This window comes from Macrobrachium nipponense, chromosome 2 (genome assembly GCF_015104395.2).
Source record: "Macrobrachium nipponense isolate FS-2020 chromosome 2, ASM1510439v2, whole genome shotgun sequence".
Classification (NCBI taxonomy): Eukaryota; Metazoa; Arthropoda; class Malacostraca; order Decapoda; family Palaemonidae; genus Macrobrachium; species Macrobrachium nipponense.
In genome coordinates, this window is record NC_087201.1 from 50,452,745 (window position 1) to 50,477,222 (window position 24,478).

Below are 24,478 nucleotides of genomic sequence, written 5' to 3' on the forward strand. Positions count from 1 at the left end.
GCTTGCAGTTCACCCACCCTCTTGGCTGTAGCCAGTGAGACAAGGAAGAGTGTCTTAGAAGAGAGGTCCCTAAATTTGACAGAATTCAGAGGCTCAAACGGAGGGAACCTTAAGGCTTGAAGGACTTTGTTAACGTCCCATGTCGGAGGCGAACACTGCGGCCTGGGTCGAGATAGGGAAAAAGATCGAAGTAAATCTCTAATGACATAAGATGAAGAGATCTCAGGAAGCCTTGCCTTAACAAAAACATAGGAAAGCATAGACCTATAACCCTTAATGCACGAAGGTGACAGGGCCCTGTCATGATGTAAATGAACTAAAAACTCCGCTACTTTTCGGTAAGGAAGGTCTAGAAATTGAATGTCCTTGAGACTTACACCAACGTCTGTAAACCGACCATTTAGCCTGATAATTTACTCTGGTTGATTGCCGCCTGGCAAGAGCCAACTGTCGCGCCACTCTGGAGGAGAACCCTTCGTGCTTGGAGAACCTCCTGACAGTCTCCAGGCATGAAGATGAAGCAATGTGGAGCCTCTGATGGAACCGATGAAAATGGGGTTGTTTGAGAAGATCTGGTCTCTCTGGCAGGCGAATGGGGGGTTCCACCAGTGCTTCCAGAAGGTCGGGAAACCACTCCTTCTGTGGCCAGAAGGGGGCGATCAAGGCGAGATCCAGACGCTTGGTTGCCCTCACTTTGTTGAGGACTGACCTCACCAGAGAGAACGGAGGAAAAGCATAGGCTTGAAGTCCCTCCCAGTCCTGCAAAAGAGAGTCTGTCCCGGCACTCTGAGGACGGCTGGTAAGGGGCGAAGAATATCTGGCACCGAAAATTCAGTGGGGTGGGCAAACAGATCGACTGTGACAGGCCATTTCTTCCTGAGGCTGTCGAAGACTTCCTGGCAAAGTGTCCACTCCGACCCTTGAACTTCGTTCGGTCTCGACAAGGCGTCTGCTAAGACGTTGTGATGGCCCAGGATAAACTGAGGGACCAAACGTAATCCCCCTGTCTTTCTGCCCAACACAGGATTGATCGGGCTTCTTGAGTGAGAAGATCCGACTGTGTGCCGCCTTGGTTTCTCAAGTACGAGACTGCTGTGGTGTTGTCGACAAAGATCGCGACAACCGACTCCAACAGTTGTTCCTGAAATGAAAGAAGGCCTAGGTACACTGCCCTCAGTTCCCTCCAATTTATTGACATGCTCCTCTCCTCCTCTAACCAAAGGCCCGAAGCGGCTTCGGAGCCCAGGCGTGCGGCCCAACCTTGATCCGAGGCGTCTGACCAAAACATTAGGTCCGGAGGAACCGAAAGAAGAGATGTCCCTGACTTGAGGCGGTGAACTTGCATCCACCAACGGAGATCCTTCCGACATTGTGGAGAAGAGGCGACTATCGTGTCCTCGGACACGAAATCCCATGACTGGCGAAGTGTCGACTGAAGGGACCTCATTCTGAGACGACCTCTGGGAACCAGTTGGATGAGGGATGACAAATGGCCCAGGAGAGACCTCCAAAGAGAAACTGGCTGCATTACGGAGGACAAAAATTCTTCGATCAGACTCAGAAGCTTGTCTATCAGTTTCTGAGCGGGAGAAGCCCTCAAAATCTGGAATTCAAAACAATCCCAGATAAGGTCATGATCTGGCAAGGGATTAGATTGGACTTGTCGAAGTTGACACGAATGCCCAACTCGACACAAAAAGACAGAACTATCTCCCTCGACCGGAGACATTTCTCTAGAGATTCGGCCTGGACTAGCCAATCGTCCAGATACCGAAGCATCCTTACATTTAACTGATGCAGAATAGCTGAAACAGGAGCCATCACCGAGAAAAGAACCTGTGGAGCAGTGGTGAGGCCGAAACAAAGGGTCTTGAACTGGAAAACTCCCGAGTCCGTGAAAAACCGAAGGTAAGGTCTGCTTCTTGGATGGATGGGGATTTGCAGATAAGCATCCTGCAGATCGATGGAAATCATCCAGTCCCCCCTCCTGACGGATGAAAGAACAGTCTGGACCGTCTCCATCCTGAACTTGGACTTTAGAATGAATTTGTTCAAAACCGAAAGATCTATGATGGGGCGCCAGGCACCCGAGGCCTTTAGAACTACAAACATCCGAGAGTAAAACCCGGGAGAAGGAGGAGCTCGCTCTATGGCATCCTTCTCCAAGAGGGCCGAAAGCTCCTTCTCCAAGGCTTGACCCCTGATTGAGTGAGGGGAATAACTGCTGAACTCGAGAGGACGATTGGAAAGTGGAGGTCTGGAAACAAAAGGGATCTCGTAACCTTCCTTCAGGACCTCCACCACCCAAGCATCCACCGCTCTCCCCTGCCAAGCTGACCAATGGCCGGAGAGACAAGCTCCTACTGCGGTCTCCAGGCGAGGTGATGACTCCTACTTCCGAAAATTCTTACGCAGAGACAAGGAAGAAGAAGAAGAAGAAGAAGAAGGTCCTCCTGGAGGTTGAGCTCTTTCTCTGCCCTTGGAGCCACGCCAAGAACCTCTCCCGCGTTTCAAAGGGTGAGCACCAGAGGATGAAGAAGAGGCACCAGGCAACCTGAGATGTACTCTGGAAAAAAGAGCCAGAAGGAGGTTGTTTGGGCTGGAGCAGAAGGTACAGATCTGGTCCTAAACTTACGCTTACTCCTTGAAGGAATGGGAGGAAGACCAGAGGAAAAAGCTCTTGATAAGGCCCAGTGAGCTTGGGAAGAGGCATCACCTTGATGTTCCTTCAAAACCTCAGAAAGCACAGAAATATCGAAAAGGAAATCGCCAAAAGGAGAAGAGGACAACAGACGGGTTCTCTGAATCTCCGATACAGAGGAGGGTAACTGCGACAAATACAGGTTACGCCTTAGAGAAACAAGAAAGGCCTGCATTGAAGCAGCAAGCTCGTTCTGATGTACAGAAGCGATTGAAATGGATGAGCAGAATTTCTCAAAAAGAGGAGCATCAGGAGGAACAAACCCGGAGTCCTTGATAATACATTAAAAGCCCTCCGAGGACCCACATATTGAAGGATTGAGCTTCTTGTAAGGAGCTCATAACAGCCTCCATAGCAATAAAATCTTCAATTGAGACAGAGACCGAAGCCTTAGAAGGCAAGGGTTGACTTGAAAGTCGGACAAAATCAGGATTGGGCTTGGGGGTGGGGGGTTCGAGAGAATGAAGAATCATCCGCCACCTGGTAAACTCCTCGCCGGTGTCGTAGAAGAGAAGAGAGCTTCCTCTTCCCTTCCCGATCACCTTCGAAAGTTTAGCGGCAACGTCCGTCCTCACTCTCGCGAACCTCTGGGCAAAGGGAAAACGTAAAAATTCCCGTGACCGGGAAGGACCGTCAAGAAAAATCCCGTCCCTTCTGTAATACAACGCGGCGGAGGCTGCTTCTGCTAGGCCTCGCCTGAGGAAGAAAACTCAAAATTAAATCAAAAAAGTTTCTTGAATTCTACATCATGACATCCATTCGAGGAAACATCAATATCACACGAATCCGCGTCATCATCATCATCATCGTCAGATCCTAACTTAGAAACTTCCTCTGAAGTAAAATCCTGACGACTAGCTATCTTAGGTCTGACACTAACTATCCCTTCCCCCTTCTCCTAAATAAGCGCCCTTTGGCACTGTTACGGGACTAACAGGGGACACGTTGGGTAAAGATTCGTTAGGCACCTGCCCGGACCGGATCCCCCCTAGGCCTCGCCACGACGGGGTTCACAAGCCGGGTATCTGTCGCACCGTTACCCATGGTGCTGTCGACAGGCTACCTGACGAGGAGCTGAAAATGAATCTAAAAGTGTGTTAGACATTCTAGTAAAGGCTTCTTGAAAATTCTCTGACAGATTGTTAAAACTTAGCAGAAATATCTCTATCTAGACTAAGCTGTAATTTCTTAAAATTCTGTTTCCAGGTAGTTTCCATTGCCAAAATCTTCGAATCTACATCAGAACTAACTTCACTAATTACCGGTTGTACAGGGGGCAAAGCATCAATTAATTCGGAATCGGAGTCGTACGATACCGAAACCGAAGAGCCAGAATCATGAGCGCCCAAGTCAAAGAATTCGTTAGATACAGTTTTAGCAATCGATTTCTTTTTCTCCTTAACCGATCTTTTACGCTGCAAGATTGTTTGGCGTTTCATATAAGCAGTCATATCCTCGTCAGACCAGGGCTTACATACTCACAACGAGAAGTCAAGTCACAAACCTGTCCACGACAAGAACTACAAATGTCATGGGGTTCATACTCCCTGCTACTCATCCTTGTCCCACAAACCGGGCAGTTCCTGATGTTGCTGGCAGAAGGAAGCATCGTAATTTCTTGGTAATACATTGTAGAATTGGACAGGTCAGTAGTTCCGGGTCGCGCAAAAGTTCGTAATTTAAGATAAGAACCACAACAGAAATCAAAGTTAATTCACTATTTCGTGATGTAATGCGGAGTGCAGTGGTAATCATATAAAGTTTCATCTAACAAATAATGAAAGCTTTAAAGGCACAAAAATGTTTAAGGAAATTTATAAAGAGCGGCCGTGATGTAAACAACACGGGCGCTCGTTAACAACTGATTTGAGGGAAGGTTTTCGTATCTGTCAACAACAGTGTTGCCAACTGGCGGACAGAATAGGAGGTAACAGGGTTGCCAATGTGGTAAATTTTGGTGCGGTTTTTGGGGATTTAGGGCTAGATAAATTATATTAAGGTAATGTTTATTAATAATGTGGTTCAAGATACGAAAAAATCAGGTTACGAAGGCCACTTCCGAATGGATTAATTTCATATCCTGAGGTACAACTGTATTTTTAGAGGGCATTTTTGCATTTCCACGGCAGGTTCTGGAACCTATTCCCGCATAAAAGTGGGGGAGCACTACATCACTTGGCATGGTGCCATTGAGGAACTACCAAGGTTACCTAAGACCCAGGAAACAAACCCTTTAGGCACTTGGAAAATAAGACAGGAGGAAAGACAGATATCCAAATGTCCCAGGGACTGTTGAAAGAAGTTTCCCCAAAGCACCCCAAGGTTTGGAACAGATAAGCAGAATAAATTTTCTGCATAACCTTTTGGCAAAGAGGTTGATTCTTGGAGTTAAACAAAAATAAAAAACCCTTTCCATATGCATGAAAGCAGGGACCAACCTGTCCTGATGAACTTCCCCGGCTGCTGACCTGGTCTGCCACATAATTCTTCTGGCATAATGTTTGTGCCTGACAACTCAACTGTCCATCGCACAACCTTGCAAGTATTCCTAAGAAGCTGATGTGCACAGAATAATTATTCACTGTGCACACAGCTAAAACAGAGATATCTTCCACATGTAAGTTTCCTCCTCCTTAATGCATCTAAAAAGACAAAAAGAAAAAAATGAAGCATCTCCTGAAGTGGGTCTGTTGAATGGAATACCCTTTAAGAGGTTCTCTTCATCCAGGCACCACGGTAGGTCTTCCTTCCCTCTTGGTCAATGGGAATGAAGTGAAAGGAAGGGTTTCTTAAGAGCCAAACAATGCTGCTTTTATTGCAACTCAAGTGAGCACTGATGAAGGTGCCTGAAAGGCAGAAGTGCCTTCGAGGATGAAACATGATCAAGGGCAACCTATCAAAGTTGGGTTTCTTGTTTGTCACCAAAGGGACTGAGCTGTCACATGCTAAAGAAAGCTCCCATATATGCCAACTCCTCTAACTATTACCATATCTATCAGTAAGTTCTCTTGTATGCCTGGCTCTTCGACACAAGATCAGACTTACTTGAAGTTATTGCTCCCCCTCTGGTCTGTCAGTAATTTAGCAAAGCCACCAGGAAAGCATTAGTAGGATGTGGTAAAGTTTGTGCCATTATCTCACATGGGAAAAGTTTGCCACATGTACCTAGGTAGGAACTGTCAAGAGTACTGGCTTGTTGCCTACCATTTCTACGTAACCTTTGGCCTTCCTCTCCTGAAGCAAAACCTCTCCACTGCAAGGGAAACCATCCAGCATCATTGCAGGATATACTTATGCAGAATAACAAACTGGTTACAGTAACTTTGAGGACAGAGAATGAAAAACCATCCACTATCCTTCATACTTTTAACGGTTACTAACTTTGCTAGTTCAAGTCCATGTTGAATAAACAAGAACATCACACTGTACATGCAATTAAAATAAGGAAATTTCAACTTTATGATCCCTCAGAGCACATGACCACTTAACTTGACCACTATATGGAACCCCACCTTCCTTAACCTGACTTAAAATACTGAAAAATGATATTGTTATTGTACAATAAAGTTTCATACATACTTACCTGGCAGATATATACTTAGCTATAGACTCCGTCGTCCCCGATAGAAATTCGAATTTCGCGGCACACGCTACAGGTAGGTAGGTCAGGTGATCTACCGGCCTGCCGCTGGGTGGCAGGAATAGGAACTATTACCTTCTAAGGACAGATTTTTCTCTTCCACCTGTCTCCTGAGGGGAGGCTGGGTGGGCCATTCAATCGTATATATCTGCCAGGTAAGTATGTATGAAACTTTATTGTACAATAACAATATCATTTTCATACATTCAACTTCCCTGTCAGATATATACTTAGCTGATTGGCACCTTTGGCGGTGGGTAAGAGACAGCTAGTTACTGATTAGACAGGTAAACAACATACGTTGTAGGTAATAAATAAATAAAACCTTGGTTCCTATGTGTTTAGACGAAGGGTTGACCTCCTAGCTATTGCTAGGAGTCTGCTTCGTCTCAAGAGCCCTCAGCGAGGATGTGACCTATGGCTAAGAGTTCTGTAGATCTGTCAATGGGGTCTTATCCACTTACTTGACAGAATCTAATGGTTATTTGTCAAAGGGGTCCTATCCACTTACATGACAAAACACCTATGCTACTGGCATAATTAAGGAGCACAACACCGATCCCGATCACCTGATCCTAACACGAGGGTTTGTGCTTAATTTGAAAAGAGCTATCCCCAAACTCATTTCAAATAACCCAAAGAAAATAGTATACTTATGTTAAAATAAAATTTTTTAACTCACTAGTTAAAGGATCAGTGTCGGGCTCCCTATCCCAGCAACGTATCCGTAGACACGTAACCAAGAGAGAAGGATCTCTCATAGGTCAAGTTGACCTCCTTCGTGCAAAGAGAAGACAACACAGAGTTGCATCTCCCGTAAATTACAGCTAATATGTCTCTACGACATATTGTTATGGAAAGAACAAGAATTGTTAAAAGCTCGCACTTCACGCGCTTTTAATTCTCAGCTGTTTGAAGGAATCATCAAGTTACTTAAGAAGTGCTTTAGAGATCACACTTTGAAATTGATCTCTTCTGGATGAAGCCTAGAGCCTGGCTTGTGCCTGGCTGGCTCCTCGCGCCTGGCTCGGCCCGTCGCGCCTTGTCTGAACGCCTCGCGCTTGGCTGGCGCATGTTGCTTGCCTGGCGCCTGGCTAGCGCCTTGCTCCTGCCTGGAGCCTGGCGCCTGGCGCCTGGCGCCTGGCTGACTTCTCCCACTTGCTGGAGCTTCGAGCTTGTAAAGAGTCTCGAGGAAACTGGCGATGCCCACATCGGACACTTTTTTCCGATTTATTTGCCTCTAGCGCATCTGCGCCAGGCTGGAGGCAGGCTCCTTCTCCTCATCAGACAATGACAGTGTTTATTTGGACTGTCTTCCTCTGGCGTCTTTACGCCTGTTCTGGTATTTTGGCGCCTGATTGGCGCTACATTGTCCGAAAGTCCTTAACATCCACAATCGTTTATCAGGAGACTGGAGAAGGGTGGAAGAAATTCTTCACTTTGAGCTTTTGGTCTCTCCGGTAAGGGGAGGTGATTGTAATCAGCTACATCCAGTAGACGATAGCATATCTAACCGTACGAGAGATAAGTCTTCTCGAGGAGGGTCCTTCTTGAATACTTCCGTGCCTCACGAGATCTCTTCTTACATGTTGAAGGGGTTGTCTCGTTGCAGAATCTTCCCTATCCTTGCCCGAAGGAAGGGAAGAAGCCTGGAAGTCGAAGGAGACTCCGAGCTGAAATTGGGAGTACTCCTGATTTCTAGCTCTTTATTCGTATCCCTCTGAACACCTTCTGGGAAGCATTTCGAGCCGTCATCGCATACCAAAGACTCTGTAGGCAAACGTTTGAACCATTCTACTGTAGATGAAAAACGTAAGTACTCGCCTGGACAACGAAACCTCTATCTGAAAACATTGAATCAGGAATAGGGGGTTTCAGTTCTTTTGCTAGACATACTATGCTGGCAAGAACCCATTGTCTAGTCTCCATAGAATCTGATGCGTGATTCCAATGCTCAAAAAATTCACTTGTCTTCTTGGTCGTTTAGGAACCCAGAGAAACAAAGAATTCCCTCATAAAAATTTCTCAAAGAAGTTTGATGAGGAGCAGTTCCATCTTGTCGGAACATGGAATCTGTGGCCACAAAAAAAGATCCCATTAAAGAAGTACATGATATCCTATCTTGTCATATTAAGGTATATATCGAATAAGATCCTGAAGATCTTAATCCAATCTGCTATCTCCAATTCCCTTTTGTGTAGAGACAGAGTAATAGTCCTTTTATCTGCGTTCTTTGATAGCAGATATATACAAAGGTGATTCTTCCCTCTGAAAGGGAAGAAAAAACCGCTATGTGGTTCACAGAGGTATCGGAAGAGGACAGTTTCCTCATTCCCTCTAGCACGATCTGCAGCAATTCTATGTCATAGGCCATGACTATTGTCATCTACCTTGAAAAATCCTCCTCATTTATGTCCACTTCTGGTCAGTCTGCATGCAGACAGACTCAGAGTGGAGAGGTTGTTAAGGTCCATTTAATAATAGATGCTGATAGAATATCCAGACTCTTGGAAAAGACTTCCAAAAACATGCTGTGAGAAGAACGTGACCTCTGTGAATCCAACCTCTCTGAAGCCAAAATGAGGCATAAAGTATTATCCTCTCTTTCTTTGACGCCCTTATCTTAAATTCTGTAAAGAATTTATATTTATATTTATATTTAGGGGAAAAAAAGACTATAGTATATTCCCCTTTCTATAAAATAAAGATGGCGTATATTGCTACCTCTCTTGGTTCGAGGAAAAGGAAGCATTCTATAGGAAGCCTGTTCGTCTTCTACCTTGCTAAGAGATCTATGAAGAAGACTTCCGCAGTTTCTCACAACTCTTTCCAATAAATGTTAGACATACATTAACAGTTATTATCGTCGATCGAGAAGGTTCTCACGGACATGCAAAATCTTGCATCGAACCTCTTTTTCCAAATAGGTTCTCTTTGTTAACGCGAACAGGAGCGAAAAAAGAGATTCTCAATGCTCTTTGCGATATGAGAGAGTCGTGGAATTGGCCTAAGTGATTAATACTCTTTATGTTATGTACCAGAACATCTGTGCCTTTATGGTACACGACATCCTTACACATGTTAATTCCGTTTTTAGTAGGAAAAAACTCTTATATACGTAGTATCTTGTATTCAGGGAAACCATTTCTGCCACGAAGAGAATGTTTCCCATTCCACTCATCCATCTTCTCTTGAGCAATATCTGATTCTAAAAAGGTTGTGTGCGTTTCTCGAAAGACTTGACCATACCGTAGTCTTAAAGTGAATTCTCTACTACATCCATCTTCTCCCACTAAGCATGTATTCTAATAAGCCATGCTTTCGTAAGCATGAGAGCATTATATAATATAATGTTCTGCTGTGTTAGAATCCTTTAATAATGTTCCCTACGGTAAACAGCATTGAAAGGTTATAATATCTTTTTTATTGAAAACTTCTTAGCAAAAGGCAGGACAATATTTTTTATTTTATGTTAGCTTAACTATCCCCTCCATTCGCGACTAAGTCCATGATTGTAGGGGGAATATACGGTTAACCATTCAATCCCGTTGGAGAGAGAGATGCAACCAACTGGTAATGACCGAGACCTGGATGGTACTGTATTGGCCTTACTCTTACAATGACAGCCCTGCCGTCTCGCTCGCTGCCTGGCTGCATTCATCGTGAGTTGCCAGTTACTTCATTTAATGAAGGAATATAATAAAATTATTCCCGAGCCTAAGGAAGCTCTCAATAATGCCAATTTAAGCCAAACAACCTTTGTTAAATACCGAAGCTGAGTAGGCATTGTCGTAACAAACTTTTTAAGCGAAGTCCTTACCAGGAAAATCCTTGAAGGATATAGATAATTTCGTAGCGAACCACAAAGGCAACTATGGTATGCGTATATGACTTGTCATTCAGCAGTCGTATGCAGCAAGTCTTCCTTCTACATTCTTTCCTCTCCGATGCGGAGAGAGAATGGAAATTTTGCCCTCTCCGTTCTTTTCGTCAATAAACACGAATTAGCATTAGTCGAAAGAGATCGCAATGAAAACTCTCGGATCGAAGAGAATCCCTCAAATTTTTATTCTCTTGGAGATAAGGCCGTATTCTACGCCTCTATTATCTGGAAGAGCCTCTAATCAATGAATGAGAGCTCGTACGAACCTTGTTCAATTTGCAAACGATTGCCACTCTTTCTGTAAATGGTTGGTTGCATTACTTTAGTTAAGGAGGAAGATTTTAATATCGTCTTATTAGTAATGAACTAATTTTCAATAAAAAAAGGTCGCTAAGGTCTTATAACTGAGAGACCTGCTCCCTTATTGGCTTCCAATTCCGATCTATCTTCCATTTCCTGTCCATCAAGTTGGGAGAATAATGAGCAACCGGAGGAGAGCGCCTCCTTCCGTAAGGTGAAGGGCTTTTAGCAGTACCGATTCTAACCTGACAAGGGCTACGGTCGCTTGTGCGACATCTTGAGTCCCTGCCAGGAGAAGGCCGATGTTGTTCTTTTACCCTAAGGCCCTCCTGACAAGGACGGTGGCCGCTTGTGCGACAACTTTCGTCCCTACCAGGAGAAGTCCTTATATGTCGTTCTCTTTTTCATGATCAATTCCTTCCCGACAGGGGCTACGATCACCTGTGCGACACCTAGAGGCCCTGTCAGGGAAAAGAAAAATTGATCTTGAGAAATTCCAAAGAGGAGCCTCCAAGTCCGCTTCAAATCCCGATAAACTCATCCAAATTGTATTTTGGGGTTGTACAAATCCTTGCGCCAATGCTTCAGGCGCTCTAGACGGGCTTTGCGTTCCTTCGGGCTTTGCAGGCGCCTGCGTCTCCATTCGGACGCTTCAGGCGCTTTGCGCCTCGTTTCAGGCGCCTCAGGCTCTTTAGGCGCTTTGTTTTTCCTTTGAGGCGTTCTAGGCTCTCTAGGCGCCTATGTTTTATATCAGGCGCTCTAGGCTCTCTAGGAGTTAAATATTTCCCTTTAGCCACTTCAGGCTTTTCAGGCGCGTTGCGCCTCATTCCTTTTACTTGAAGAGCTTTACGGCTCAAATTTTTCAGGCGCCCGAGGCGCTCCAGGCCGCCCCAGGCGCTTCAGGCGTTTCAGGCGCCTTCAGGAGGCTTTCAGGCCGCCCTCAAGGCGCCTCAGGCGCCCCCAAGGCGCCCCAGGCGCTCCAGGCGCCCCAGGCGCTCCAGGCCCCCAGGCCCCGCTCAGGCGCGTTCCAAGGCGCTCCAGGCCGCCTCAGGCGCTTCAGGCGCTCCAGGCGCTCCAGGCGCCTCAGGCGCTTCAGGCGCCTCAAGGCGCTTCAGGCGTTTCAGGCGCCTCGGAGCTAGGCGCCTCCGCGGCCCCAGGCGCCCCAGCGCTCCAGGCGCTCCAGGCGCCCCAGGCGTCCAGGCGCTCCAGGCTCAGGCGCTCCAGGCGCCTCAGGCGCTTCAGGCGCTTAGGCGCTTCATGTCCGAGGACTAGAAGCTTAAAAATTATATATGTATGTTTAATCATTAAACGAGCGATCAACATATTCTTTAATATCTAATTCGTTCTTCTCAGAATAGATATATTTTCATATAAATGTACCGATGAGGAATTTGTTGAAATAACTCTTCAAACCCCATGGGATAGAGCCTCCCGTCTATTTGTACGGGGGACGAAAACAGGATAGGGCAATGCCTCTACCGCAACTGTTCTCGAAAGATCTCTCTCTGAGGTTCCCGATATCTACGACGAGATTATCTTGCATCTTCATTGAATCTACGCCGTTGAAACTTTCTTCTCCTTATCCGTCTAACAAGGGGGAACACATTACATTAGGTCACGCCTTTCTTTCCAATGGCGAAACTTGGCAGTCTGGTGGACGTTCTACAGAACCTGCCGAGGGACGCCCGAATTCGGTTGGGATTCCTCTGAAACCCCCCGGCGGTTGTCGACATTCCTTCTCCTCTGGGCTTTGTGAGCTTGGAAGAGGTCTAGACCTGGGAGCGAGACAGAGCCGATCAGACGCACCCTCCATTGCAATGGGGGAACACTATATTCACTTCTTACCTTTTAAAAGCTTGCATTTGAGCTATCCATTTATCTTCAATTTGCATATATAAATTTGTAGTTTCTGAGGAGTAAAAAGGTGATGAGGATGCAACAACTACTAGTACTGCTAATACTCTAACTGCTCGTTAGCACAAACGCTATTAAAGCTTATAAAGTAAGCGTATCTAGTTATATGCTTTTTTCTGACTTCCTAAAGTAGGAAATTAGAGTTTAATATTTCCTTAATAAAGTTGTAACCTTTATTACATATAATAATGAATAAATATTAATAATTCTCTTTATGGCAAACTATGTGAGTGTCTACCGATGATTTCGGTAGTTTCACTTAGTATTTTCTTCGAAATTTCGAAGCGAAATTCATTAAAAAGTTAATAAAAGCGTATGCCGAACCAAAGACCCAGTACTTCCCTGCAAAAGACAGCCCAGAAGATCGATGGCGATGAAACACGAAAATCAAATCAGGAGGAACCGTAAACGTATGTTTACAGTCCAACGATAGAGAAAAATCTGTCCTTAGAAGGTAATAGTTCCTATTCCTGCCACCCAGCGGCAGGCCGGTAGATCACCTGACCTACCTACCTGTAGCGTGTGCCGCGAAATTCGAATTTCTATCGGGGACGACGGAGTCTATAGCTAAGTATATATCTGACAGGGAAGTTGAATGTATGAAATTAAAGAACTAAGTGGAAAGATGTGCCACAACCTAATAAACCCTGGCACAATGAGGTTACCGTCCTTTGGACCTCGACTCTTAACCTTGGTTATCTCTGTCCTTTTGTGCTTTCCCTTAACCTCCCTTGACCCTGAGGATTGCCTTCCATTTCTCACTGTATTCTCATTGATAAATTTAGGGAGAACGTTAAATTCATCCTCAATTACATCTGTACTAATTAAAATCACAAACACCTTAAGTAATAGTCAATTGTTATAACTTAAAATACAACCAAATTCAACATTGCTCTCCTGAGAAAATGGCTAAAATCACATCAAAATAAATACTATCACAAAACCCTAGCCTAATTCAGATTCAAAATCACCTACCACTGAGTAGGCTGGTCATTGCCAAGACTTGCACACACCAAAACTTAAAATAATTTTCCATAGCCCACAAAACAGTCTTCACAAACTCACACAGTCTGAAAAGTTACAAGTGTATCAATCACTCAAAAAGATCCCACACTACCACAATGACTGGCCAGGCATTATTAGTCTGCTGACTGGGAAAACCACAATTCATTCATCAAGACCCGATGACATCATTATACTGGAGCTGCATTCTACTTAGTAACATACAATCATCTGGCACCATCCTGTAAATTTGTATGTCAATCAACTTCTAAAAGAGGTAAGGTTTTGTTATAGATTTTTTGGGGTAATCTTGAGATGCAAAAAAAAAGGACTGTACTTTTAGTTTTATTTACATCCACCTAGGCTAAATACTGTTAAGGAAAAAGATAAATTCTTCAATCTACTTATCATTGTGTAGAACTGTTTTGTAAAATTACCAATGACCATAACTTGAAAAGTTAAAGGCAGTCCAGGTGAAAGAGTGTAGTAGCCTAGTGACTAGGTTTCTTTGCCTTCACTTGCAACCATCACTTGGGTAGTTTGCTGCCAAGTAAATTTTAATTGAATATTAAAAATCAACCCAAGTTCTCAGGCAAGTTCACCACCACTGTCAGACCAAATCACACACTACGCATATATCTTTTACATAGCTATAGATAATCCCTCAACTAGGAATTACACGGTGTAATTGAGGACTACTCGTACCACATCCTGGTTCCCACCAGTTGCCTACAGCAATAGGCTACTGCTATTTCCTACTTCGGATTTGTGATAGCCTATTTACCATCTTTAGATTATTTTTGCATTTATCCCCAAGAGGCTGGTACTAAACACAGCACCCAATCTTCATTCATTTGATTGGTTTTTGTACAGCCCTCCACAGGGATGATTCCCTCTCGGGCAGGCCATTTTATCTTTACTAAATAAGTCGCTTCCTATATTTTATAATTGTCTTTTAGTGTTTTATCACCAGTATCATAGCTCCTGCAGAATAGGAGTCTTTTTAGTTCTTTTTAAAATTTACTTCGTTCTTGTATGATCTTCACTTCAGGCGGTATTATGTTGTATAGTTAGTCTCAGTGCGCTATGTTCAAATGCTCTCTCGCCTGATTTACAATTTGTTCTAGGTTTAAATAGCCTACTACTACTACTATATGCTTCACTTTCATGTCTAATTAGGGTATACAACCGCAGCCGCTCCATCGTCATTGCGTGGCCAGGCCTTATTCACTCAATATTTAATTGTTGAAATAAGAATATAGTTACAACTTTAAGCATACCATAAAAAAGATTGAAGTTTCGTCAACATAATGTGACATATGAAAGCGCCATACCAACTAAAATAAGCATGCGAGCTCTTTGTAAAATATGTTTACAGGGCAGTTTGGAAATCCAATATGGCGGCAATCGTGTGAGGTGCCGTTCTAACCACAGAGAATCCACCATTTTCCCAGCCTTGCCAGCACTCATTTGAACAATATTAGCGTTGTTGCCTATATTAGTGAAAGTATGAAACTTTTTATTCCCGGGGTCATGGTTTGAACTGATTGCATTTTTACCTTGTAATCGGTGGTTTTACCCTTACTGCCATCACAACTTGAAACTCCACAGTGCTTATTTGATTATAATTATACACATTTTGGTCTTCATTCACTCCAAATTGCAATTGAACCGTTGCTGTTCCTGGTTCCTAAGCACTCACTCCACAAACACAGTTACGAGCAGCAGACTACTACACTGTTTATGAGGTGCAAGGCTTTATTCCCTTAACTGTTTACTTTACTCATTATTTAGTTTAACATTACTTTGTTACTTCAAAATGTTTATTTAATTTGTGTCTATTATCCCTTTTTTGCAACCAAATTAACCCTGATAAATTACAAATATTTCTGATGTACTTAGGAGCAGACGATGCAACGAAAAAAAGACTCATCGTTGCCAATCTCATGGAGTTTCACACCTACGCTGATGCATTTACAAACTGTTAACATGAATTCTAGTTGTCATAGTAATCCAGTAATGATAAAATTGCTGTAATACATATATATACTACAAATAAATACGCTAATTTCACTTATTTCCCCGGTTTTGTGTATTATACCCAGTTTGGAAGGTAAACACAAACCAATTGACAACACTGATAAACAATTGAAGAGTGCAAAATGCCGCAAAAAATGCCGTAGTTCCCTTGGATAAGTACTGGTTAGAGGTCAGGTTTACAATTGTTGTGATGAAAGTGCCCCAGCGTCTATGGGTACAAGTGGTGTGCAGATTTAGCACAGGAAATGGGAAGTTTATTGACAAAAGCGACTCTGCAAACATGGAGATGGCGTCAATCTTCTAAACTTTTTTAATTGTAAGTAAGTAAAAATTCGAAAGCATCATGGGGGTAGTGTGCACTGCATTGCCCACACTTTTCATTACCCTCTGTTTCAATCTTAAAATATGGCCTTAATTTTCAACTTTGGAGAAAATACTTATGGTAAACAACCGCATGGACTGGCTCAACATACCGACGGTCATGGATGGACACCCTCCGAAAAAGTACTTATAACGCGTCCTGACACCGGAGGTGGGCATCAGTCATGGCTTCTTGTTGGTGAAGAACGGAGCTAAAAACCTCTACTCTCCTTTCGAAGTAAGTATTTTCTCCAAAGTTAGAAATTAAGGCCAAATTTAAAGCATTAAACAGAGGGTAGTGAAAAGGGTGGCCAACACAGTGCAAATCTCACCAAAACGCTTTCGAAATTCTTACTTACGCTTAAATATTTTAGAAGATTGACGCCAACTCGATGTTTGCGGGGTCACTTGTGTCAACAAACTTCCAATTTCTTGTGATAAATCCGCACACCACTTGAACCCATAGACGCTGGGGCACTTTCATCACAACAATTGAAACACAGTCACTGGGCACAACGTTTTTAAGGAAACAACTGTTTTGGTAGAAGACAACGACGAAGTGTGCACTAGATAATTATTTAAATCAATAGTAAAACATCAATATTTTACATATTTATGATGATTAATTTGAAAATATTCATTACTGAAAAAGTAACTCTATTCTGACTCAAATTTAAGTAATTATTTTTCGGAATTAGAACGTTCTTTTAAGTCCTGTATTATGACGTCACGACATCTTGACTTTCGTACCTATTGTAAATGAATTGCCATACTCAACTTTCTTGCAGAACAGTTTATCAGTTATTCCTGCATATTGTTATCAGCTATTCATGTAATTGTTATAATCGTAATGTGCATATATATCTTTATCATTAACTTTTTTTGATATATGAAGATGTTTTACTGCTGGATTACCGCCATAGTGTGACGCAATCGCTTTCGGTCCTTGGGGCTGAATTTGCAATGACCAGAAAGTCATTAAAAGAGGAAAGTTAGCATTGAGGGGCATATGTTTTGATTAAGAAAAATACAAATTTACACAATAGCTAGCTTGTAAAATATACTTTATTACAAAAAACTTGATTGACAACTAAGCAGCATACCTACTATGGGTTTCAGAGACAGTGCAAGCATGTTTTCTGGCAATATTTCTGTAACGAACACTCGTATCAGAACAAGATTTTTCTATAGTGTATAACACCCAGTGCCGTAATTTATAAGGGTATCGTGAATCACTAATCGTAAAGAATAACGACACTTGTCCTTGTACCAAGAGACAAAAACTCCATTATCTAGAAATGGATACGAACACATGTAAAAAGCTCCACCTACCCTCTCCCCCCACCTCCACCGCCACCCCTGTCCTTCTTCCTTCCTTCACCTTCCTTTCTCTCAATCTCTGTTGCCAATTGGTATGTGTTCACCCTCTAAACTGGGTATAAGACTTACTCAAAATGTGGAAATTGGTGAAATTAGCGTATGTATTGAAAGTACATATACATAAATATTAAAGCAATTTTATCATTATTGCATTACTATGACAACTAGAATTCATGGAAACAGTTTATGATAATCCATTGGCGTATGTGTGAAGCTCCACTAATGTGGCAACGATGGTTTTGCCATTCTTAGAATGCAAACATTAAAGGTTACATTATTTCTGGCATACAGTTATTAAAAAAATCAAAATGCTAATATACACTTAAATCAATGAAAAGTGCTAGCAAAAAAAAAAATAATAATAATAATCCACTGATCGTCATCTGCTACGCGATGGTTTTCGGCAGCCAGATGTACGACAAGGTTAGAAACATTGGATTGTATCTTATTTAAAAATATCTGTACCACTTATGAAATATCTGTAATTTTTCAGGGTAATTGGTTGCAAAAAAAGGGATGATAGACATGAATTAAATAAACATTTTGAAATAAAGTAAAGTTAAACTAAATCATGAGTAAAGTAAACAATTAAGGGAATGAAACTGCACATCATAAGCAGTGTCGTCTGCTGCTGCTTGTAACTGTGTTTGTGGAGTGAGCGCTTAGGAACCAGGAACAGCAACATGATTCAAGTGTAATGTGGAGTGAATTAAGACTAAAATGTGTATAATAACAATGAAGTAAGCACTGTGGAGTTTCAGTTGTGAGGGCAGTAAGGCTAAAACCACCGATTACAAGGTAAAAATGCATTCAGTTCAAACCATGACCCCGAGAATAACAAGTTTCATACTTTCACTAATATAGGCAACAAAATGTTGTTTTATTGTGCTGATTACAACTGCAATCTTGAGTAAGATCAATAAACGTTACATATAATACTTTAACATTGATCAAATGAGTGCTGGGAAGGCTGGGAAAGATGGTGGCCATCCGTGACTAGACCATCCAGCCACAAGATCGCCACCATATAGGATTTCCAAACTGCCTTGAAAACATATTTTACGAAGAGCGTCACATGCTTATTTTAGTTCGTATGGGGCTTTCATATATCACAATATGTTGACGAAACTTCAATCTTTTGAATGGTATGCTTAAGAGATGTAATTATATTTTTGTTTCACCAATTAAATATCGAGTGAATAAGACCCGGCCAGCGTGATGATGGTGGATCGTCCGTGATTGTTTACCCTACTTCGAAAGGAGAATAGAGGTCTAGAGCTCCTGCTATCACCACCAACTACTCATGATTGATGACCATCTCCGGTGTCAGGACGTGTTAAAGTACTTTTTTGGAGGGTGGCCAAATACGTGGTAGTCAGTGAGTTGGCCAGTCCAGTTGGTTGTTTACCCTTCAATATTAATTTCAGGTCTAAAGAAGCTTAAGCAGTTTCTTAGATATGCTGGTTCCCCATATTTTAGTGCTTTAAAGACTGAAAGAAGTATTTTGTATTCTATTCTTGCTTTTACCGGAAGTTTCTAGTGTTGCAGTCATGTACCTACTAGCCTAGGTAGGCTATGCCTAATGTAGGAAAGAAAAACAGCCACACAAAAGTACACTATGGGAGGCCTGGTGCCATTGAGGTGACGCATGTGAAAGACATCACTTGACCCACAGCAGCCTGACTTTGTTGAATGAAATCTTAATTCTCCAGCTACCCAATGACTAGGGCTAAGCTAGCCACTCAGTCTAAACTCACCCCGAGAGGCTAAATCAATGAAGAGAGAGACAGGAGAGTAAATGGACCCAGACCAAGAGCAAAAGCAGCCAGGTCAAAGCTTCTTTAATAATGGTAACATGTCAGAACTCTACTGGGCTTTGGTCACATCAAATAACTGGGCAGCCTACCCATAGGCTACGCTGCCTCTACTAGCTAGGTACCTAGTAGCCTACCTATATGTAGGCTAGGTAGGGCATCCACTAATGCCTTCTCTCACAATTGCTACGAGAATTTCAGTGCTCATGCACCGCCAATCGCTTTCGAGGGTGCATGAGACGAAGGAAAGGCCTGCGGGAAGACCTGAAAGACCTGCCAGGCAGAACAGGTGATCGTCATCATCATCACCTAAGCCCTATCATTGATTTCTCGACCTTCCTTCTGCCTGGGACGAAAACAACAATCTCTTCGACGGTCCTTTTCCATGAAAGAGACGATCGAAGCCACTCTTCAGCAATTGCTATTGATAAAATGCGTTACAATCTATACGGAAATTCAGTTCAACTTACCATTTTATTTGGTGTTTTGTTTTTATTTGTCTGAAATTAAATGGTGCGACAGAGCGACTTGTAGATTACTCTCCTCTCCCCTCCGATTTCCTCCTTGACATTCGACATGCGCAAAGATGACTTCGTTATCTACAACCGAAATATTTATTTCTCTCCACGCAAAATTGTCGAGTATCGTTTGTGATTAACATGTAAGTATAACCCTGTTATTTAAAAAAAGAAACTAGTAGAGGCTTATTCAATTCGTTTTAATGTAAAGAATAAAATACGAAAGATGTCTTTGCTTAATGAAGGGCGCAGTTGCTATATTAAGATTGCTTAGTTCTTACTGGGAAAAAGAATGTTAATTAATTGGTGATTGGCATGTTATCATACATTTCTTAAGTACTTGCTAATATCTACTCAGATAGTCACGTACTTAGAATTTTCATTAAGATACCTCAAATCTTTATTGAGCTTTACTCCTTGAGTCTGCGCTCTGTGAAACAGTGTTGCCAAATCTTCAGTTCATTGCCCAAGCACAGTTTTTCTTTAAATTAGATTTTCTTAAACCGAAGTGAGAAGGTTAGTATGGGTAAATGATATTACATTGTGAATGATAAATGATATGACATTGTGAATTATACATATATGCGTTTCTTAAACAGATGAAACAGAAAAGTGTCAAGGTTATATGAATCCATTTTTGGCAGTGGTTGCAAGTGAAAGCAATGAAACATCAACAAAAGAACGCGATTTGATATAAAGCTCAGTATGTAACATATTTTTGCATGTGCTTGTTATAATTGTCTTAAAATGATCAGGATCATCATCGTTTTCGTTAACATTTTCATATTATTGCCACTAATTCAACTAATCGCGCTTTCAAGCCACATTATATAATGAAAATTTAAATTTAAATGTTCAGCTGTAAGGTGAAGTAATGCTAATTTTACTATAAGTCTTCATCAAAGCTTTCTTACTCCTGTGGAACGGTAAAGAACACAATGAAGAAATGTATTTCTAACTTATTATGCGGATGCCATAAAAAAAGTACCCTATCAACCTGTAAATTGCATAATCGACCTTCCCTCACGTAAAAATTAAAAGAGTTTTTTGGATTTTTTTTTCTAAGATTGTGCTGAGGTTAAATCTATGGTTGTGCCACTTGGGGCTTTACAGTATTTTAAGTCACTTGCAAAAAAGGTGATAGTTTGAGCGTGTCCTGTAAATGATTAAGCAATGGCTAAATTACACAAGTAGATTGTTATCATTATACACACATTTTTATCAAGGAGCAAGCCTATCTTGCTAGTTCCTAGAGGAAAAAAATGCTGAGGAAGTTTCCACAAAATTATGTAATAAAGAAAACTTTTGTAAAATATTTATGAAAAGGGAAAATCGTGGTATCAGCTAATAAACAAATTACACTGCCCTACGTTTCAAAAAAAAAAATTTTTTTTAGAACCCTTTTTGCAGGCTGAATTAAAAAATACAGTTCATTTTCCTGGGTCAGGTTCGGTTTCTAAGATATAGTCTATTTCTATTCCAGCATATTTTCCCAAAATATCGCAGTTATCCAAGCGTTTATGGGGTTTGTTTTTGCAAAACCGGGTCGTGGGTAATCTTTAATAATTATTTTTTATTTCTCTTTTCAGGTGTAAATATGTATAAAAATGGATCGGAAGTGTAAAAACCATCCTAATAGGTTCTGTTACATCTGCGGGTACATGTGGGTCTGGGGACTGGGATAAGACATTCGCTCCCCATATCTGCTGCAAAACATGTATAGAGAACTTACTGGATTGGAGGAACAAGAAAAGGAAGAGTATGCCTTTTGGTGTCCCAATGGTGTAGAGGGAAGGGAAAGATCACGTTACAGACTGCTACTTTTGCATGACAAATATGAAAGGCATCAATCGCAAGAACTAGCACCATGTTTAATACCCTGATGTTCATTCTGCCATAAAGTCAGTCCCCCAATGGCCCTGATCTTCCTGTTCCTGAGCCAAATATCACCATGGAATCTAGTTCTGATTCCGAATCTAGTGACATGACTGATACAGCTGAGTGTGGTGCATACAGGCCAGAAGAGGACGACCAACCGGCGCCTTTGACCCAAGCCGAACTCAATGACCTGACACGAGACCTACACCTTTCCAAGGAGTCTGCCCAGCTACTGGGTTCTCGTCTTCGACAGAAACGTCTACTGGCACCAGGAACAACATTCTATTGGTATCGGGACCGCGAGAGAGAATTTAGAACATTCTTCACGTTTGATGAAGCATCTTTACTGGTCTATTGTAACAATATTGTTGACCTGATTGAATTACTTGGTCTGAAGTATGATGTTATGGAATAGAGATTTTTCATTGACTCGTCTAACAGAACTCTCAAGGCAGTTCTTCCGAATAACGGAAATCAGTTTCCATCGATCCCTGTTGGCCATTCAGTTGAAATGAAAGAACCCAACAAAAGCATGGAACGTCTGTTGTCTACTCTGAACTACCAGGAACATAAATGGTTGATCTGTGGAGATCTTAAAATCGTTGGACTCATCCTGGGACTTCAAGGTAGTTACACAAAGTATCCATGCTTTCTGTGCTTAAGGGATAGCCGTGCTGATGACCAGCATTATGTCAGACAAGAGTGGCCTTCAAGACAAGGATTAAAACCTGGGTCATACAATGTTCTGTCCCACCCTCTAGTTGAACCAAGCAAGATATTGCTTCCACCCCTCCACATCAAACTCGGTCTTATGAAGAAATTTATAAAGGCATTGGACAGGGAAGGTAGAGGATTTCCTTTCCTCCATCAGAAGTTTCAACAAAAAAGCATGGAGAAACTTAAAGCTGGTATATTTGATGGTCCTCAAAATAAGGGAACTCATCAAGGACGCTAGTTTTGATGATGCACTGAATCCTGCTGAACTCTTAAGTCAGGCATTGCAAACTTCCTTGGCAACCACAGACGTTCCCAGTATCAAAAGGTGGTTGATGAGTTAATGGGGAATTTCCGCCAACTTGGTGCGCGCATGTCGGTGAAAATGCGCTTCCTCCGGTCTCATCTGGACTATTTTCCAGAGAATTGTGGAGACTTCGGTGAAGAACAGGGTGAGCGCTTTCACCAAGCTATCAGTTATGGAAGTCCCTGAAGAAACCATTCATCCATGAGTAGAGCGCCTCAGTGGCGTGGTTGGCTTGGTGTTTGCTTCTCACCTCGATGGTCGCGGGTTCGATTCTTGGCCATTCCATTGAGGAGTGAGAGATGTGTATTTCTGGTGATAGAAGTTCACTCTCGACGTGGTTCGGATTTCACGTAAAGCCGTTGGTCCCGTTGCTGAATAACCACTGGTTCCATGCAACGTAAAAACACCATACAAACAAACATCCATGAGTAGCTTCCTAGTTCATTATACTCTTCTTGCTATCTATTCAAAATATTTTGTAAGCCTTCTGTGAATAAATCAGTCTAATATTATCAATGTTGTGTTTCATTCACTTACAAATAGATCGGAATTTAGGATATTTTTTATTTGCTAATGTTTCATTAACTTGATCTGATTAAGTAAAATGAGGATGGTTTTTGGATTTAGTGCAATAAACTGGCCTAAAATCAGGTATTGTAAGTTAGACCTTGAAAACAGCGCAGGCCAGTGTTATCACTCGACTGCCTGTTATTCTATTACTCAGACAAACTTATTTTTTCCCTCTTGCTTACCCAATAAACTAGCTCTTCTAAGTCATTTTTGTCTTAATTTCTTCTTGATCGTCTCAGGTTTACATACTTTGTTCATTTCACTAACTGACTGAATACTCTTTGTTGAATCTTAGTTTCATTTATCTAAACTTTCCTATGCTTCTTCGTGGATTAATGCTTTCGGTGGTGTATGGTGCTGTGTGTTTCGACAGGTAAAGGAAGAACTCTTTACCCCAGGTCTCTTAAATATTTTGGTCCCGTAGTACTTATAACGGTATACTTCATAACTATTTGTATACATTTGCTTCATCAGGTAGCCTGTGAAGTTCAGTATCGAATGGTGCATCCCTATCAAGGGGGTTTTGTCCCGCATTAGTTTGGCTACATAATCAGTGAGATATGATGCAGCTTTTTCAGAAAATCATTTGCAAGGCCATGTTTGAGACTTACAGTAGTCTCTCTAATCATTGGTATTATTTTTTCTATATAACTTTAAAAAATTCCATTCTTGAATATTTGTTTATGAAACTTTGATTTGATATCTGAATTGTCTATCATGTGTATCAACTATACTCTGTTTTTTTCCATCTGTCCATCCGCCTGTGGTGTTTGCGCATGGTAACACTGCGTCCAGGGCTTTAAATAATATCCTATTTCGAATACTAACGGTGTAATTCTCATACAGTAAATTATTAAAACACTTTTCAGTTGCAAATGTACACCTAGATATCCTTTTATTTACCTAAAACTTACACATAGTGTAACTATTTAAGGGTCGTGACGCAGTGTTACCATGCGAAAACACCACAGGCGGATGGACAGATAAAAAAAAACAGAGTATAGGATTGTGCTTAATGCTGGTAATTTGTAGTCAGGTAGAAAGCCTAACGCTTCCTTCATGGTTAGGCCCCATCCTTCCTTTTTTGTTTTCTTTGATGAGAGAGTACTCAGTACTACTGTAAGGATGACATTCGGGCGAATGCTCGCCTTTCCATTGTAAAAATCTTTATATCCATATGTCCTCTCTTTTCTGCCAGGAACTAAAATGTAGAGCATTTCACGCCCTTTCTTTTGATGTATATATGTCGGGAATCCGTTCCCTCTATGTAATATTATTCATGTATTTTCGTCTGTGAAGAAACATATTCACAGCGGGGGTCCTTTCCCTTTTTGTTTATGTTTGTTCGTGCGTGCGTGACAGACACTACACTTCCGTCCGCATACCACCTTATATACAGCCACTCTGCAGAATCAAGTTCCCGAGCCATGTTGGAATACAAGGAAATGAGGAAGCTG

The 24,478-nt window shown here is 41.9% G+C and overlaps 1 protein-coding gene across 6 annotated transcripts in view; it reads right to left on the reverse strand.

Moving 5' to 3' along the window:
• LOC135220565 (calcineurin subunit B type 2) overlaps positions 1-24,478 on the reverse strand; it is a 421,288-nt gene that overhangs the window by 257,228 nt on the left and 139,582 nt on the right. For 2 of the 6 annotated variants that reach the window (XM_064257795.1, XM_064257790.1), the window contains exon 1: positions 19,505-19,642. The exons of the other annotated variants lie outside the window; for them this stretch is intronic. In XM_064257795.1, coding sequence (XP_064113865.1) covers positions 19,505-19,507 — 3 coding nt within the window. In that variant the 5' untranslated portion in view covers positions 19,508-19,642. Of the gene's footprint in view, positions 1-19,504; positions 19,643-24,478 lie in introns of those variants that run through there. 6 annotated transcript variants of the gene reach the window in all.